The 19,732-nt window shown below is 42.0% G+C and overlaps 1 protein-coding gene across 3 annotated transcripts; it reads right to left on the reverse strand.

The window, feature by feature from the left end:
* Window positions 1-220: 220 nt before the first annotated feature.
* Window positions 221-6,288, reverse strand: STBD1 (starch binding domain 1). Of its 3 annotated transcripts, none has more exons than XM_074324437.1 (3): window positions 5,899-6,288; window positions 5,408-5,631; window positions 221-3,541 (listed from the first exon to the last, which is right to left on the reverse strand). In XM_074324437.1, exons 2-3 carry the CDS (start codon window positions 5,613-5,615, stop codon window positions 2,688-2,690), a joined length of 1,062 nt encoding a protein of 353 aa, XP_074180538.1. In that variant the 5' UTR covers window positions 5,616-5,631; window positions 5,899-6,288; the 3' UTR covers window positions 221-2,687. The 3 variants fall into 3 exon arrangements, with proteins under 3 accessions (XP_074180538.1, XP_074180539.1, XP_019575993.2); XM_074324438.1 differs by having other exon boundaries at window positions 6,069-6,226; XM_019720434.2 differs by lacking the exon at window positions 5,899-6,288 and having other exon boundaries at window positions 5,408-5,879.
* Between the last annotated feature and the right edge of the window lie 13,444 nt (window positions 6,289-19,732).

Below are 19,732 nucleotides of genomic sequence, written 5' to 3' on the forward strand. Positions count from 1 at the left end.
GACCGCTACCACATTACTAGGTGACAGGAATTTTTTGGCTCTATTGTAATCTTATGCAGTCCCTGGTCCATCTTTGACCAAATCATCATCCTTGAGCACATGATTGTATTCAAGAGTTTTTATAGAGCTTATTCTCACCCCCTCCCCTTCCCAGAGATTGGTGGGTGGGGCTGAAAGTTCCAGTCCTCTAATCACTTGGTCTTTGTGGTGACCAGCACTATCTGCCCCCCACCTCCAAATCACCTTGTTAGCATAAACTCCTGTGTGATCTAAAGAGCCTCATTATGCATAACAAAAGACATTCCAATCTCTCAAGAAATTCCAAGGGTTTAAGGAGCTCTGTGCCAGAAACCTGGAACAAAGACTAAATATATTTATTAGACTATATTATACCACAGTATGTGAACCAAATAAAATGAGACAAGAAGAACATACACAAAAATGTTTCAATTGTGCCAAAGGCAATAGGGACAATGTGGCAAAAGGCTAGCTGTCAAAAAAGTCTGCACTCGCATTGCATAGGACAGATGTCAGAGAAACAGCTGCCCAGCCAGTGACTGTTTCCCAGCCCCACCTCCATCTAAGTGTGGCCACCTGTGGCCACTAATGGCATGTGGACAGAGCAGGATGTGGCACTTTCTGGCCAAGTCTTAGTAAGCATTTGTGGTTTTTCCTCACTTTATTTCTTCTTCTATGGACTGGTTACAGAGGACAGTGAGGTCCTAGGAGATGGTAGAGTCACAGGACAGAAGGAGCCTGGGTAACAGTCTCTGCAAGGGGAAGAGCTGCCCTACTTGCCAGGAATACCCACTGGTGTTAATAAGAAATAACGGTTGTTGCAGCCTTCTTCCATGCATGGTGTCTGTGACAGCAGCTAGAGTTAGCCCTAACCAGTACAGGTAATAAACTGAGGACATACGGACTCCCACAAGAAAATCCTCATGGTTCTCCTCTAAATGATAGTATTAGCACTCTAAGTACATTCAATTTTAAATAATGATTTTTAAATACATAAAGTTTAGTATTATATGTCTCTCTCTTAAATCAATTCACTTTACTGATTTTTATTTCATCAGATAATGATAAAATGGCTAGTGATAGGACTCTAAAGAGGTTTTTATTGTAAACTGTTTACCTTTAATTTTACCTAATAGAAATGCTTGGGCCTTCTGGGTAGTAATACTAAATGCCTTCTGCAGACCTCACTGGGAGACTATTAAATTCATTATGAATTATGTGAGAAACATACATGAATTTTACATAAAAATGCTGTGAGTCAGAAAGTATCAAACATAGTTCTTTTAAGCACTTTCTAACTCTACCTTCAGTTGGGTTTAAGCTCTTTTAGCAAAGATCATCATCGGAAACCAAAAATTAAACAGTCTCATCAAAAGATGTTGCACTTATTAAAAGTTGTTCTAACATATAAGAATTCATTTTCAAGTACAGGTGTGCATAATTTCTCTCCAAAGGAAGTTTTAAAAGAAATATTCTAATACTTTGTCTCCAAAAGGAAGAGAAAAATAGACTTCTCTGCCTCCTGGTGTTTGCTTTTTTTCTGTATCTGTTATTAATGGAGGGAAATACTAGTATTTTATATCTAAGTTACTATGGTACTAAGATTTAGACAAACCAGACATTTAATAGATATTAAAACTCGGGTTTTATTTTTTCAGTTATAATAGCAAAGTTTGTTTCTTCTCAGAGCAAAGACGTGCTTCTCTATCACTGTCCTGTTACAATTAGGTTACCCAAGAGAGCTACTGGGATGAAAGGAGAGGGAAGAGGATGAACCAATTGCAATGGGACAGCTCGTCTGTTGGGGTCCGTGTAGTGGGCAGAGAGGCCCCAGAAGCAAATGGTGGTGTGTCCCTCCCTGCAGTCAGGTAGCTGTACCTGTCCCTCCCAGCCCTCTAAGAGCCAGCATTCAGACCACCTGGCTCAGCCCACACCTTAACCCCATTCCTATTCCCTTTGCTCATGGGCTGCTGCCTATCACAGACTGATTAGGCCCTCGTTTCTACACCAGCCTTCAATCACATGACAAAGACATACTGGCTACCTTCAAACCATATCAGGCAGGTAAAGCCAAGTCGAAAACATCGGTAAGTCTTAATGCACTATCTCATATCCTTGCTAAGCACATCTAGTGACCAGATATTTTCTGATCACAGTTCCATATGGTGTTAACTATTTTTAAACATAAAGTGCACATGTAGTAAAGAGAATATTTCTCCAGCTGTACCGATAGGAAACCAGCTTTTTTTTAATGCAGCTTGTTTTATTCCCTTGGTTTAAGGATCACCCAAAGGCTCAAACTTGAACCCTATGCAGCTGGTTAGTTTTTGTACTCCCTGAGCAGGCCACACCTGAAGCTTAGCCAAGTCTCTCCCCAAGAGGACTAAGCCCCAAAGTAATGATGGATCAGCATGAATCCATCAATGCCACAGGAAAGAGGCCATGCGTACTGGAAGTATTATCTATCTATCTATCTATCTATCTATCTATCTATCTATCTATCTATCTATAATTTCTGCACATTAGACAAAAGCCACTAGCAAATTTGAAACAATGCTGATGGCTAAATTTGGAGTTATACTTCCTTTATTTTAAACTATTCAGTGTGTGCCACAACCTTAGCCTCTCCCATATTCTGCAGCAGCCTCTTCAGTACTTTGCAAACTGAATCAATGAATCCCCCAGGACTTGTAAACCGTTTTATCCCCATGGCCAGTCTCTAGTAACCTATTGCTACATTCTTCCCAGCGAGTAATTTCCCCATTCTCTACCACCACGAACTTCCATTCCACCACTGTATTTGCTGGCAGGGATATAGAACGAGACCAGAGCCCATCCCTGCTACACTGGAGGGGGATGTAAGTGTTCCATCTCCCAAGCCACTCATGGTCTCCAGTTACTGCAATGAATTGCAGACCAGTGCTTGTGACATAATGGATCTGGAACCTGACAGTAACTTGCTGAGACTCTGAAGACATAGTGACTGCCCTTTTTGTTTTCACATCCACTTCCTGACCTCTTGTATCCACAAGAGTGCTTCTGCCATAGTCCATGCTCTGTTTTGGGCTTAGCCCTGGAGCCTCAAGACTGCCACCCAAACCAATATCTCCCCAAGACGAGTGCCTGGACACCATTTCCCAGTCTTCCTGGTCAGCGGGGCCCTGACTGTCCAAACTTTCAAGGCTCCCTCCTTCTTTAGCTCTGTCCATGAACAGGTTGCTGGAAGGCAACTTCTCTGCCAAACATGGAGCTGCTTTCTCTTGTCCTTTTTGGAAGCCCCATTCTCCTATACGAGATTCACAACTTTCATTTCTTGAACCTTCAGAGTATCGCCTAGAATTACCAGCTGCAGATGGAGCTAGAGATTCTGTGTCTGGAAACCATTCAAAAGGAACACGCTCTCTGGAATTGCCATAGTCACCATCTTCTCCAGAAGGGCTCTGCAGTCTCCATGCTGCCTCCTTCATGTTACCAGGGACTTTGGTCTCTGAAACCAAACATCCATTGCTTTCTTGAAGATGCTCTAAAAGATATACAAAATGTAATAGGCAGTTCTCATGAGAAAAAAGTAAGTTAGCCTTACTAAAACAGGTTTAGTCATTGAAGGCTTTACCACTAATCCATCTGCAGTTCACAAAATCTATCCCTATTAAAATTAAGTACTTAATTACCTAGTTCAAACTGAACCAGTACTGTGCTCTGTACATGTATATACATGTATATCCAACAATAAAAGGCATATCCAGGAGTGTCAATGACATGGCGAGTTGTAGAGGCAGAAGTGTCACCTGTTATGGTCCTTTATCTCAGCAGTCTGGGCCATACTTGGCATGTAACCAAGTCAAGTTCTTTGGCTTCTATCATCAAAAAATGTTAAGCAGCCTGTGGGGTGAAGGACTGCCTAGCGACCCTACAAACCAGCAGAGCACACTTGTGCTCTAAGAAACTGCTTGCAGCCCAGAGATCAGCTCTCACAGATGCAGGCAGGTCAGCAGCAGCTGTCGCTGTGGGAGAATATGAAAGACAGCAGTGCATCACTGGGCAAGAGTTGGAGTGAAGGTGCCAGGAGAGGGCTGTTTTTTCCTTGCCAACTCTATGTGCATCAGGTAGCTCTTCAATAAACCATAGACTTCTTGCATGTCCTCCCACTATACACTTTAAAAAATGTTCTTAAGAGAAAACAATCCAAGCTCTCTAAAGAGTCCATTTCCTTCTTGGCCCTTCACTGATAGTCTAAATAGCCTCCTATAAGATCAAAATCTCCAAAAGTATACAATGAACACTGATGGGTTTTGGAGGGAGTGGGGGGGAGAAGGTAGTCTTAAATTTCATCTCTTTAATGGTGGGATTGGAAGTGAGATATAAACTAATATTACTCTGAATTCCCAATCTTTCAACCTGAAACATGAGGCTGGCTTTCAGATAAATGATCTTTCTGCTCATCTCAAACCGATAGCAGGAAATGCAGAGGGGCAGATTTTCAACTTGCTACAAATGAACACTCCACTAAAAATAAAGTTCACAGATGTCATTTTCAACCATGAGGCTGGATCCAGGCATGGGCAGCTTGCCAGGCGAGGGCACCGGAAAGGAAGGTTTTCTGCCAATGCTCCTACTTTGCCTAGCGTACCGTCTCTAACATGTAGAGATTTAAACCTAGATGTCAATTCTACACATCGAAGTTGGGTTCCCTATCAAATACCCTTTTTAAGTACGTCCGTTCCCACGGATTAGACATCCGTGCGCTCTCAGGGTGAGCATGGGGAAGGCTGATACCTCGGAAACGGGCGGCCAGTGTACAGCCCGAGAGCTTCAACGAGGCCTTCATGGCCAGAGTCCAGCCTGAACTTTGCCTTGCTGACAGAAGCGTCTGCATAGCTGGAGGTGTTCACTGATCGGGTGTCCCCCCAAACCCAGCTCTTCGATGGGGTGAGGGATGGGAGGACACGAGGCTATGAGATTGGGACTGAGAAAGTGACCCTGCTCTGTCGTTGATTGAAGAGGGTTGTAGGATCCCGTGCTACCGCAGCACCCTTTTCCGAAGCCCCGCAGGGGTGCCGCGGCTGCAGCCGCCCGCACTGCACGCGCCGCCTAGCGGAGGAGCCCATCCCCACTGGAAGGGCAGGGGCAGGTCCTCAGCGGCGAGCGTGGGGACAGAGACTCAGCGAGAAATGGCCCTTGGGTCCAACAGGTCATCTCCAGGGCTTCGGTGGAGTGCAAGAAACCTGCCTGGAGCGTACCAGGGAAATTGAGGGGCGTGGGGAAGGTCCTGCCTCGCCGAGGGGAAGCTAGCAGGCTGGAACGGGCCGTTAGGAAGGCTGCAGGTGGGATTCCCCGCCTCGGTGAACTTGAAGGCCGTCTGCCCTGGAGACGCGGGGAGGAAGAATACCTGGTTTGGTGATCAGCTCCCGCCTAGTGGGTCCAGGGCTCAGTCCCCCGCTGCCATCCTGATCGCCTCCCGCAGCCACAGCCTCCACAAGACAGGCGTCCTTCTCCTGCTTCGCGTCCCGCTTCTTTCCAGTGTCCCGCATTAGCCAGATGAAAAGCGCTCCGGCTAGACCCCCTCCGACCAGCAGGGCGGACCAGACGGCGCCCATGGCTGGAAGGCCGCAGCTGCGGGAGACGAAGGCGGCGATGGGGACAGGGGCCCAGGTCACTCAGGCAGAGCCACACCTACCCCACCAGCTCCAGCCTTTTACGGGTCCAGTTGGCAGGCGCTCCCTGGCGGAGCCCAGCCCTCTGCGACTAACACTCAACTTTCTCAGCCCCGCCCCGGGGCTACAGCTCCAGGCTCCGCCGGCGGTGACTCGAGCGCCCTCCTTTACCAACATTTTCCAAAGCCAATCCCGCCAGTCGCTGGCGACCAAGTGCACAGTGTACCTGGTTCCACGTGTGTCCCGCGCACGTGAAGAGCGCAAGTGCGCACAGCCACCGCGCGCAAAACCGGCCCAGCTGCATCACCTTTCCTCTCACCCTACTGCCAGCTAAGGCCCAGCCCTGGCTCGGCCTGCGCCCGGCGCCTCCATCCCACGGACACTCAGCAGCCGTACCGCCAGCTGGAGGCAGGATCTTGCCAGAGCCAAGACGTGGGAAAGACCGCTGTGCATCTGTGACACGCGGGGCTGGGTCCTGGGCTGGAGAGTTAGTTCGGCCAGGTGGGTGGGTGGGGTAAGCCGTAGCACCGCCTGCGCGGTGCGGAGAAACCGGGAAACAGTGGGAGCTGCATTCGGCTGCCAGTTAGGGGCGCTCAGCTTCCCTAAGCCGCTGCCTCCAGCCTGCAAAATGAAAGGATTGGCCTGAGAGACATCTATCTATAAATGCCAATCATCTCAACCACCTCCAGTCGTTGCTTCTTCCGGGACCTCTTTTTGGGATGTATGGTTGTTGCAAAATGTGCGCCCTCCTGTCTAGACTGGATGATACCCAAGAACAATCTCCTGCAGATGGATTAATTAAAAAAAATAGAAACACTCTTTGTTAAGCCCCGTGTGTCAGGTGTATAATGTATGGATTTAATTTGATCCTCATAAAACAACCACCACCCTGTGAGCTGAGAATTATACACATTTCTTTTATTAAGAACCAAAACTCAACCGAGTCAATTTGAAGCTCTAATTGGCGTAAGCATTCATGAATGCAGCAGCATTCCATCTAGCAACTAGAAGAGTGTTCTGAGGCGTTGTACACAACGGAAGGTTTTTATAGGAAGAAGGGTGGGGCAAGGGAGCTATTAGCCAAAGAAAAGAAAGCGTTATTTTTTGTATGGCACATCTTTTCTTTGGGGGAAGAGCAAGGGAGGGGTTTTTACTATGTAGATTGTCTCTTCTTTCCATTGGGGATGGAGAGGGCCTGTGTGACAGATTACCTTACGGGTGCTTGACCAGAAAATTCCATACTGGTTGATTAAGTTTACAATTCTGGAAGAGTTTGAAACTGCAAATTAGATCCAATATTAAATCTAGGTTTGGTACCATGGGCTTTAAATAAAAGTGACGTCATTTTGGGGCCTGTGGTTTTTTTTTCTTTAACACTTTCTAAATTCACTCCTCTGTTGATCTCATTGCTTTACACACCAGCTTCAAGCTAATGAATGATTCCCACATTTATATCTGCAGGGTGAAACTTGCCTTTGTACTACACACTCCTATATCCAACTCCTAAGGCCACAGTTGGCAAATATCTGCCTTGGAATAATTACTAAAATGGCTCCCCTTAAGTAAAGCAAATTAAGGGACAGCAGCCCTAAAGGGGCGAAAGGCTCAGCCAGTGGAGTTACTGGAAGGCTGGTGCGTAGTTACAACCCATGCAGTCATAAGGGAGGGGGAGAGAGAGTGTTGGGGAGGAAATCACCAACTGGGCATCTCATCCTGGATGCTAATAGATATCTCAAACCCAACTCACTCAGATTTGAACTCCAGATCTTCCTGCCCAAACCTGCAACTTGCCCTGTCTTCCTCATCTCTAGAAGGGACATCCACATTCTTTCCCATTGCTGAAAAAATATAACTTAGTCTCATCCTTCACACTCCTGGATTTTTTTCTCTTCAGTAGGCAGTAGAAAATTCTGCCACCCTTTCTTCAAAATGTATTCAGAATTCTACTTTTGTCCACAGCATATGCCACTCTGGTCCGCCGCCATCATCTCTCACCTGGATTATAGGCTACTGTCAAGCTACTGTCAGAATGATCCTGTTAAAACACTCCCATCACCATATGATCCAGCAATCCCTCTCCTGGGTATCTACCCAAAAAATCTGAAAACATTTATACATAGACACACGTGTGCTCCAATGTTCATTGCAACTTTGTTTATGGTGGCCAAGACATGGAAACAACCAAAATGTCCTTCGATAGATGAATGGATAAAGAAGTTGTGGTACATATACACAATGGAATACTATTCGGCGGTAACAAAAGATGATATAGGACCATTTGTGACAACATGGATGGATCTTGAGAGTATAATGCTAAGCGAAATAAGTCAGACAGAAAAAGCAGAGAACCACATGATTTCACTGATATGTGGTATATAAACCAAAAACAACAAAAGAACAAGACAAACAAATGAGAAACAAAAACTCATAGACACAGACAATAGTTTAGTGGTTACCAGAGGGTAAGGGGGGTGGGGGGTGGGAGATGAGGGTAAGGGGGATCAAATATATGGTGATGGAAGGAGATCTGACTCTGGGTGGTGAACACACAACAGGATTTATAGATGATGTAATACAGAATTGTACACCCGAAATCTATATAATTTCACTAACAATTGTCACCCCAATAAATGAAAAACAAAACAAAACACTCCCATCATCTGCTACTCTCTCTGCCTCACCCTCCAATTGCTTTATGACAAAAACCTTTAAAACCCTACAGGATCTGTCCCTTGTGATCTCTCTCAGCTCATCTCCATCTCTCCTTCCTCCAGCTATACTGGCTTCCTGGCCTAGACTCATCTTTTCTTCAGATAGCCATCCAGATATCTATCCTCTCTCCTTCACCCTCTTCAGTGTCATCTGCCCTGTGAGCCCTTCCCTGATAATCCAATTTTAATTACAACTCCCTACTCCTTCTACTCTTCCCCTGTTTTATTTTTCTCCCTAGCATTTAGGGCATTGCCTCTAATACACCATATAATCTATGAATTTATTCTGTTTATCTTTCCTCTCTTTACAATGTAAACTACATGAAAGCAGGGTTTATTGTCCTTTGTTCTCTGCTGAATTCCCAGCATTCCCAGAGCGGTCCTTCAAAAAATACAGGTTGAGTGAATGAATTAAAAGGTCCATGTATTCCCAGTCTAGAGCATTATTGCCATCTTCTTTATATAGATTCTATATGCATTTTTTAACACAATGTAGATGTTACTTTTTTGTCAAGTAGTTTTCATGTCAAACTAATTAGGGACTCAATGATGGACTTTTTAGAGACCTTAAAATTTAAAACCACTGACAACTGCTCATACATTTCAATTCAGGCAGCCTTAAAATAACAAAACCAATCTTGAGATGAGTATGAAAACAATAAAAAAAAAAAAAGTGGTAATGAAGCTATTTTTTTTTTTTTAAAGTAAATATAACTATAGAAAACAACATTCTCTTTATGGACTGTCTTTTATGTACTCTATCTTACTAACTTACTGTCTTTTATGGACTCTAACTCTATTACTAATTGGTTCTTAAATTATAAGATATTATAGATCTAATTTTTTAAGTCAGAATTTTGTAGAAAATTTTAGAATTATTCTATCTCCTTTTGTCAAAGTAAAACTTGATGTCATAGGATATCCTAGAATTTTACGAACTCTAATGAAAATCCTCTAACAATTCCTCACTGATAACTTCAGTTGCTGCTTCATTGGTCAAAGTCTTTTTTTTTCCCAATCAATGTGCTAATGAATGAAATCCCAAAGCATCTGTAAAATCCTAGAATGCAAACCCCACTGTTTATTTCTGATACCTAGAAGACTTTTAATAAAGGTTTATTGTTGTCATCAATTGCTATTTCATTATTAAAAATACAAAAAAAGACACAATTCTTCCCAACCCATAAAATTATTTTTACATTGTATCAGATTTATCATGCAATATTTTTAAAGAACATTATTTTTTGGCTTTTCTAAACTTAAATGTTGACTCAATAATTTCTGTGTTGCTACTTTAAAAAAAATACTCTACTCACTATCGTATTGATTAAAAGTCTACAGTCACATATTCTAAAAACATTCTTAAAGCACTAACAATACTGTGTTTATCACTGTACAATTGCAAAATCATGTTCTTTGCCTCTGTGTATAAAAGATCTTTGAACCTAGAGAGACGGGAACAAAAAGGAAAGCAGAGGAGGAGGATGAGTTCTGTTGGATGGGTTAAATTTGAGGCATACGTAGCAGGAAGTTGGAACTAGGGGTCTATAGTTTAAGAAGAGATATTGGAAATTCCTCCCAGAGAGGTGGCAATTAAATTCATGTTAGAGATTTATGTTCTGAAGGGAAATCAAGAATGAGCCTAACTTCAGCCCTTGCCATTTCAAAAAGAGACATTGGAAAGCTGCCTCCATGTTGCTAGTTAGGTTGCGATTATGACTTTATGTTATGTTTTAGAGGCTATAAAGTAGTGCCCATTTTCTAACTGATTATTATTTTAGTAAACGGAGTATAAATATATATAAATATTGAAGGATATTTAAAGTACACACACACACACACACACACACACACACACACACTTCTTCTTTAACCTCATACAAGAAAAGATTGCTCTTTCTTGGTGTAGAGGGATGAGGACATAACAATGAAAAGCAGCTTTGTTTGCAGGGCCACAGGCATTAAAGAGGGTGAGAAGGAAGAGCTAGGGAAAAAAGAATTAGGACCCTTGTTTCCAAAGTCAGGTACAGAAGGTGATGGGGAGGAGGCAATGGGTGTGTCAATAGAGCTGAAGTGGATAGAGGACTGAGAAAAAATGGTTGGATTTTACCTATACTAGGTCTTCGGTGACTGCACTGTTTCTGGGGATGGGAGTTCGATTTTGGAAGGCTGAGGTGTAAATGTGCTGACAGGCTGTGAAGTCCAACACTGAGTTAGCCCTCTTTTGAGAAATTTGGAGACAAAAGGTAGGAGAGAAATTGAAGTGTCGTTTAAGAATAGAACAATGCCCAGGGGAAGTTCTTTCAGGCAGAGAGAGACCTGGGCAAGTTTGTAAGCAGGAAAGAGCCAGTGGAGACATAGCCTGAAGATGTGAGAGGAAAGGAAATACTTCCTGGGAATTCCATTAGACAAAGGAAGTGATGGGTCAAGAACACCACGGGAAGGCTTGGCCTCAGATAAAAAAATAAATAAATAAAATAAAAAAGGAGAGGAGACGGATATGAAAAAAGAAAAGAATGAACATAAGAAACATTTTGAGGTACAGAGGAGCAGGGAATGAGGTTATCTATCACCTGAGTGAGAGAAAGGAAACCTGGTTGAGGTTTTGAGAAAAGCAGAGGAGGCAGGAAACAGCCACTGGAAGACGAGGTCGCCCGTTGGGAGACCTCTCCCTCATGAAGTCCTGCTAATTCTTCAGGCATGGGCCTCTTGCATTGCTCCCTTCCCTGTCATTCCCAGTACCCTCGCCCCCATTAAAGTCCCACTAACTCTGTCCATATAACACAATCACTTTCTAATTCATCTCTGCACCTCCCACCCCTCTGGCTGTGATCCATTCTGCAACCACTCCTGATTTAATCCTCCTAAAACACAGTTCCAAGCAGGGCATCTCCTCTGTCTACCACATTAAACTCAAAACCATATTTGCCTTCAAGGTTTCTAGGATACAGCCCCAATGACCTCTCCAGGCCTTTCTCTTACCATTTATCTGCACTCCACCCAAACTGGGACTCTCCCACTGGAACCTTCACTCATTGGTCTAGACATTTCCTAAAAGTCACTTCTTTCTGTGAAACTTTTCCTCAGCCCCCAATCCCATCCCATAATTCCAGCCCTCAAATTGATATGTCATTATTTTCCTTAAACTCTAACTACATATTGTAACTCTTGTAGAGCAAATTAGGAAGTTTTCTCTTATGGTATAATTATTTTTGTAGTTTATCTCATCCCCATATTAAATCATAAATTTCTTGAGGGCTGGAGTTTGTTTATTCTTTGTATTCACTGTACTACGAAGTCTATCATCTAATTGGCCTTTTTATTGAATACCTAATACATATTGGCACTAGGTTAAGTGCTTGATAAGGGTTATCTCACAAGATGCTCTGAGAGAAGTAATCTCCCTGAGGTCATACAGCTGATGAGTGACAGAGCTGGGATTTGAAACCAGTATTCTGACCTTCCAGGACCCATGCTTAAAACTCTATAGTTACACTGAATCCTAACAGCTATTAAACAATGTTCAAATTTTAAAGCATAAATTTTACAAGTGAGTATATAAACGTGGATGTGTGACACCAGAGAACCCCTCTGGTAGTATTCCAACCTTTATGGTGAATTTCAGCCTTGCTTTTGATTGGTGATTCCTCTGTCGGCAAGCCCTGGCCTCGCTGGGGAAATGTACTCACCACCACCAGCACCTGTCTGCTGCTATCAAGCCTCTGGCTCCTGGCCGCTGGCTCTGGTTACTCCACATAACATTAACCACAAGTCAAACCTCTCTGCAAAGCAGTCACATGGAACTGCCCCGCTTCAGGTTTCACAGAGACATTCTCTCACTGCCACTGTTTGCAAACCTCTGACGCATCTTAGTTCCAGAATAGACTCAAAGCTGAGATCTCTTATGCTAAATGGTAAAACCTGGAGAGAGAAGCAAGTCTCTGTTGGGAGAACGTGCTCATTTTATAGAGAAAAATAAGGTTAGATTACTACTTTTACCACATAAAATGGTGGACTCCAGATGGAACAAAGTCCTAAATGTAAATGGTAAACTACAAAGCTAATAGAACAAATTCCAGGAGACTGTCACTGTGATAATGCATAACATAGGGGGCAAAAAAAATGTCTGATATCACCAAAATAAGGCTATCTGAAGGATGCCATAGACAAAGTTAGCAGGTAGATCCAGCCAGGGAGGAGATTTTAGTGTTTATTCAAACTGACAAAAGATTAATATGCAGATATATTATGAGCTATTATAAACTGACAGAAAAAAAACACACCAAATACATGAGATCCAATATAAGATGCACAGGGGACAGTTGTCCCTGGTGCCTAGAACAATGCCTGGAACATAATACACACTCAGTAATTTTTGGTTGAATATATCAATGGCTAGCAGAAAGATGCAGAAATGCTCAAATTCACTGGTAATCATATATATGCAAATGAAAACAATGATATTACACCATTTTACATCCATCAGAAAGGTAAATATTGGAAAAAAGATATGATGCTATTGGTGGGAGAGTAATAGCTACAAACCATCTGGAAAAACATTTTCACCAATTTTTTTCCAGATTATTCCCCATGACCCAGCAATCCCACTCCTGAACATCTATGGCCCGAAGAAAATTTTGCACAAGACTATAAGGGGAAACATGGTGCTATGTGGAGCAACCATAATTTCAAGGCCACATAGCTGCCCATCAGGGGAAAATAGCTAAGTAAAACATTGTAGGTGCCTATGAATTATGACGCAGTAATTAGAACCATTAACTAGATCTACACATAGCAGTGTTAACTAAATCTGAAGTACATGACGATGACTAAAAGGTAAGAAACAATAAGATTTCTAGTACAATAGCATTTATCTAAATTGAAAATACATATACATTCAAAATAGCACCACTTAACATTTCAAAGATACATACATATTTAAGGCCAATTCTTAAATAGATTAAAGAGGGTGTCCTCAGCAGGCAAAAGGACAGAAATGGGCATTGGAGTAATGGGGGAATGAGTACGGAACCAGAGAAGGGCCTTACACAGACCAGTGAGGATAATAGTTCTGAACTAGGGCTTCTCAAACTTCAATGAGCAGAGGAGGCATTGGAGATACTGTTAAGTGCAGATTCCTATTCAGTAGGCCTGGGGCAGGGCCTGGAAATCTGCTTTTCCAGTCAGCTGACAGTTGATAATGATGCTGCTGGTTGTGGACCTCACTTTAAGTAGCAAGGACACTAAGCAGCAAGGTTAACCCAGATATAGGTTTCAGGAGGGAAGGAGGAAGGAACGGAGGGAAGTAGGAAGGGAAAAATGGAAATCATTTAAGGGTGCTTGGGGGACAGGGAGTGGGCAGAGTGGGGATGGGGACATCCAGAGCAGGGACGGCCTGTCTAGAACACACAAAGGGAAAGAGCCAGTGATTTGGCTTTCTCTGCATCTTGGAATCAGTCATGCAAGGCCATGCCACATACGCCAACTCTTCACCCAAGTGGAAACAATTCAAATTATAGTAAGAAACAAGTGACCCTCTGTTCCCACCAGGAGCAAATTGTTACTGCAGAGGACATAGGTCAGAATTCTCCTCAGAGAGGTCTTCCCCAACCTCCGTATCCAAAGGCATCCCTCACCATCACACCCAGCTGGCCTCGTTGTTATATCTCACATCACTCACCATGTTATCTTCTATGATTAGTCTTTAAAGATGTGTTTTCCTCACCAGAGTATAGCTCATGAGGGCAGAGAATTGATAGGTTTTTCTTAGTATCCTATAGCATGCCTGGAGTCCTACATAGTAAGTGCTCAAAATATGTATTTATTGAATAAATGAATGAATGAATGAATATCAGGAATGGTGAAGCACTAGACTAGACTATATTACCAAAATATAGGAGGTGAATATCCAGAAAAAAATTTTTGTTTAAAGAATTGACAGTTATCTTCTTGGGAGAGAATGAGGTAGATTAGAAAAGGACAGACCTAAGCACAACCATGATGAGGGCAAAGTTTGGGTTGCCCTTTATCCCCTGCTTCTTGTTTTCTTTTTAGTGCTATTCTTTCACTGTTTCCTGAGCCCTCTCACCCACCCAACAATAGCACTGTGAGTACTGTTATCTGTTAACATGTGTCAAAAAGAAAGTTGATGTGTCACCAACACTTTTGAGGGAATTTGCTTGATATTTTAAAGTAAATCTAGAGAGAAAACAAACTAAAAGAATGAATTTCTAGTGGAAGAATTTCACACACTGGGCACCTGCCTGGGAGAGATACTGAGGAAAACAGGATTTCTCCAGCTCTCTACACCAGAGTGTGCTGTACTGCCTGTTCTGCTCACATAGACAGTACTTCCTGTGAGTGCACCATTGCTCATACCCAGGATAAAAAACGGGCTAAGTTACAAAGAAATGCAACACATTAAAACCATTTCTTTAAGAGTCAAGGTAGCCAATAATAAAAAGAAATACAATTTTTTAAAAAATACCAATTTTGGTCTATCAAATTGGCATAGATTTTTTTAAAGACAAAACTCAGTGTTGGCAAAGACACTAAGGAAAAGGCATGTATCATTAACTTGTGAAAGTGGGAAAAGAGAAACACATTTTAGAGGGCAATTCGACATTCTATATCAAAAGCCTTAAAAAAAAACAGAGAAGTGCTTTTGTGCTTCCATGAGCACATTAAAATTATAACTAAATTATAGAATAATCAACATGGAGAACCATCTGAAGTCTGGCTGAACAGAAATCCTATAACTAAAAATATAAAAAGGAATCCATGTCGCGACAACTAGGAGAGGCAGAGATATAGAATGGGCCCCAAACCTCCTGTGGTGGTTGAAAAAAAGGAGGGCTTTCTTGGCTGCAGAGTTCACCCTGGAGGAGTGAGGGACCCCAGCCCCCAACACCAGGTTCCCCAGTCTAGAGTATTGGTGCTGAGAAGAAGAACTAGAAGAACCCTAACAATATCTGGCTGTGAAAAACTGGGGATTCTGACCGTCTGTGTGGGACAGAAGGCTGCAGGAAACCCAGACATTCTCTTATTAAATGGCCCACGCACAGATTAACTCAATCGCAGGTGCTCACCTTGTGATCCAGCAGAGGGATGGTGACTTGAAGGGCTTTGGAGACATATGGGAGGCAGACTGAGGTGTATGGGTTCAGGAGGAGAACTAGAGAATAGTCAGCATTTTCCCAGCAGAGGCCATCTTTCCTATGCTGAGCCCGCCCCCACAGGCCAAATCTGAATCTGATAGGCCTGGTGAGCTCAGATGCTCCACCCTGCTGACTCAGCTGGAACCCCTCCTCACCCAACTCACACACCACCTGGAGGCACTTTTTCCAAAAGCAGCCAGCTCCTCCCCCATTGCATTCTTTCTTGGAAAACTATGTGAGTCCCAAAACTATAGGTTTGGGGCCCATTCTATATCTCCACCTCTCCTAGCTGTTGCGACATGGATTCCTTTTTATATTTTTAGTTATAGGATTTCTTTTCAGCCAGACTTCAGAGACTGTGTGCCCTGAGACTTTTGCTGAGTCTCTCCAAAGTTTACGTTAACCTGGTGACCACAACTCTCCCTACTCTAGTGACTCCTTGAGAGACTGCCGCACCCAACTCACGTACCACATGAGGCTTTATCAGTGGCTGAAACTTAAGGGGGCTGGCAGGTGGCAGCAGGCACAGAGAGTTCCAAACAGAATGAACCCAAATAGGCCCACACCTAGACACATTATAATTAAAATGGCAAAGGTTAAAGACAAAGACAGAATCCAAGAAGCAGCAAGAGGAAGGCAACTCGTAACTTGTAAGGGAGCTACCACAAGACTGTCAGCTGATTTGTCAACAGAAATTTTGCAGGCCAGCAGGGATTGAAAGAAAATATTCAACATGATGAAAAGCAAGGACATACAACAAAGTCTACTATACCCAGCAAAGCTATCATTTAAAATCAAAGGACAGATAAAGAGCTTCCCAGAGAAGACAAAGCTAAAGACGTTTATCACCATCAAACCAATATTACAAGAAATGTTAGAGGGACTTATTTAAGATGGGGAAAAAAATCAAAATTATGAATAACAAAATGGCAATAGCTACATATCTATCAACAATTACTTTCAATGTAAATGGATTAAATGCTCCAATCAAAAGACAGGAGAGCTGAATGGATAAGAAAACAAACACTTAGATATGCTGTTTACAAGAGACCCACATCAGAGTGGAAGATACACACAGACAGAAAGTAAAGGGATTGAAAAAGATATTTCATGAAGATGGAAATGAAAAAAAACAAAAAAAGTTGGGGTAGCAAAACTTATACCATACAAAAAAGACTTTAAAACAAAGGCTATAAGAAGAGACAATGAAGGACCCAGTAATCCCACTTCTGGGTATTTATCCAAAGAAACCCAAAATGCTACTTCAAAGGGACATTTACATCCATGTGTTCATCGCAGCATTGTTTACAATGGCCAAGATGTGGAGTCAGCCGGGTGTCCACCAATAGAAGAATGGATAAAAAGGAGGTAATATATATACACAATGGAATACTGCTCAACCATGGGAGGGGATGGGTTCTTGCCATCTGCAGCGGCATGGATGAATCTGGAGGGTATTCTGCTGACCGGAGTATGTCAGACAGAGAAAAACAGATGCAATGTGATTTCTCTTATATGTGGAATCTAAGAACAAAATTAACAAACAAAACGGAAACAAACTTATAGATACTGAAAACGTTTTGATGGTTGCCAGATGGGTGGGGGATTTGGGGATGTGGGTGAAAAAAGGGGAAGCGATTAAGAAGTACAAATTGGTTGTTACAAAGTAGTTATAGGGATGTAGTTATAGCATCAGGGATATAGTCAATAATATTGTAATCACTATATATGGTGTCAGATGGGTAATAGATTTGTTTGGGTGATAGATGGAAGGGGTTGGGGGCAGGGTGAAAAAGGTGAGGGACTAAGAAGTACAAATTGGTAGTTAAAAAATAGTCATGGGGAAGTAAAGTAAAGCATAGGGAATATAGTCTATGATATGGTAATAACTATGTATAGTGCTAGGTGGGTACTAGACTAGTCAAGAGGATCACTTCTTAAATTATATAAATGTCTAACCACTATGCTGCACACCTGAAATTAATATAAAATAATATTGAACATCAAAAAGCCTTAAAAAACATAAAACAGACTAAATAAGAAATTGTGTGTATGTTGTGTGTGTGTATGTACACATGCATAAGGTGTGATCAAAAAATATGATAAATGTTTAAATTAAAAAAATTTATTACAGTACAAGACACATTGCCATTAATCGCCCTCAAAATATTCCCCCTCACTTCAAACACACTTATCCCATCACTCTTGCCACTTCCTGAAGCAGTTCTAGAATTCCTCAGTTGTGCTGTCATGGCTGCCTCCATGTCCTGAATCGATTCAAAACGTTTGCCTTTCATGGTCATTTTGACTTTGGGAAAGAGCCAGAAATCGCTTGTGCCAGACCCGGTGAATAAGGTGGATGAGGACACACCATAATGTTTTTATTTAACATAAATTGCTGTACCAGAAGGGATGTGTGACATGGAGCATTTGTCATGATGGAGGATGATTTATGACACACTTTAAAACACACCTTCTGTCAACAGTAGCTCATACCCGACTGACTGCACTGAACAAGTTGAAACTTGTCACACACTGTTACTAAGGTTTGACGTGCTGCTTCCCTGCCATGCCATGGGATGGCACTCATCAGCAGCATTCACTGTAATTTTTTATCACACCTTATATATCCTTTGACACAACAATTCAAGTTCTGGGAATTTTGAGTGAGTCGAGGCCAGGGATTCTGCTAAACATCCTATAATCCATATGATAGACCCTTACAGCAAAGAATAATCCCATTTACAACATCAAAATGCTGCGTTTGAGAAACTCTGCCCTAGAGCACAAAGCTCTTCAAGCTTTCACTAACTCTGTCTTCAAAGTTCTTCCAGTTCCAACCCACTACCCAATTTTCCTGCTCCCTCCCACATTTTAGGTTCTTATTATAGCAGCACCCCACTTCCAAGCACAAAATCTGTATAGCTATCTATTGCTGCATAACAAGTAATCTCTAAACGTAATGGTTTAAAACAACAAACATTAGTTTGTATAGGTCAAGAATTCAGAAGCAAGTTAGCTGGGTGTTTCTGGCTAAGGTTGTCTCACGTGGTTGCAGTCTCATCTGAAGGCTTAACAGGGGCTGCAGGAGCCACTTCCAAAATGGTTTACTCACATGGCTGTTTGCAGAAGGCTTCAGTTCCTTATGATGTGAGCCTCTCCAACTTGAATGTCTTCACAACATGCAACTTGTCTCTCCCAGAGAAAAATGATGCGAGTGAGAACAAGGAGGAAGCCACAATATCTTTTATGATTTAGTCTTGGAAATCACATCTCATCACTTCTCCCACCTTCTTATTCCTTACAATCAAGTCTAGGGACATCCCACACTCAAGGGAAAAGGGATTAGACATGAAATTTTGAAGTGAGGATTATCAAATAATTTATGGACATTTAAAAAAATAAACACAGACTCCCTTCTCTTAAATCAGTAACTCTTTAGGACTTTTAAAAGGAATCTCACTGCAGTAGAAATGAGAGAAAAGAGGGAAAAATAATCTTTTAATTGCTGAGTCAAAACACCATTTAAGCCATAAAAAAGAATGAAATATTACCATTTGCGACAACATGGATAAACCTGGAAGGAATTATGCTAAGTAAAATAAGTCTAATAGAGAAAGAAAAATACCATATTCACTTACATGTAGAATCTAAAGAACAAAATAAATGAACAAACAAAACAGAAACAGACTCATACACACAGAGAATAAACTGATGGTTGCCAGATAGGTGGGGGGTAGAGGGGGTAAGTGAAAAAGGTGAAGGGATTAAGAAGTACAAATTAGTAGTTATGAAGTAGTCAAAGGGGTTTAAAGAATAGCATAGGGAATACAGTCAATAATATTGTAATAACTATGTATAGTGCCAGGTGAGTACTAGACTAATTGGGAGGATCACTTATAAATTACATAAATGTCTAACAACTATGCTGTGCACCTGAAACTAATATAAAAGAATATTAAACGTCAATTATAATTGAAGAAAAGACAAGAATAGGCTTATGTAAAATCAAATAACTGGATAAGTGAGAAAGCCAGACAGTCAACCAGGTGTTTCAGACAACCCAGTTCGTTCATGCAGTGCACATCATACATCTAGATGAGTAGGCTTAGTTTGAAACTTTTACTTAGAATATTTAAATTGTTCAAGAGCCTCAATATTTTCCAAAATGCAACACAGATATATGGCAAAG

The sequence above is a fragment of the Rhinolophus sinicus genome, linkage group LG02 (genome assembly GCF_036562045.2).
Source record: "Rhinolophus sinicus isolate RSC01 linkage group LG02, ASM3656204v1, whole genome shotgun sequence".
Classification (NCBI taxonomy): domain Eukaryota; kingdom Metazoa; phylum Chordata; class Mammalia; order Chiroptera; family Rhinolophidae; genus Rhinolophus; species Rhinolophus sinicus.

Excerpts from the sequence above, each read along its gene's own strand:
- STBD1 (XM_074324437.1), bottom strand. The coding sequence starts at position 5,615 with ATGGGCGCCGTCTGGTCCGCCCTGCTGGTCGGAGGGGGTCTAGCCGGA. Across the intron at positions 3,542-5,407 it reads GGAGCTGATCACCAAACCAG|AGCATCTTCAAGAAAGCAAT; the intron begins GTATTCTTCCTC and ends TATATCTTTTAG.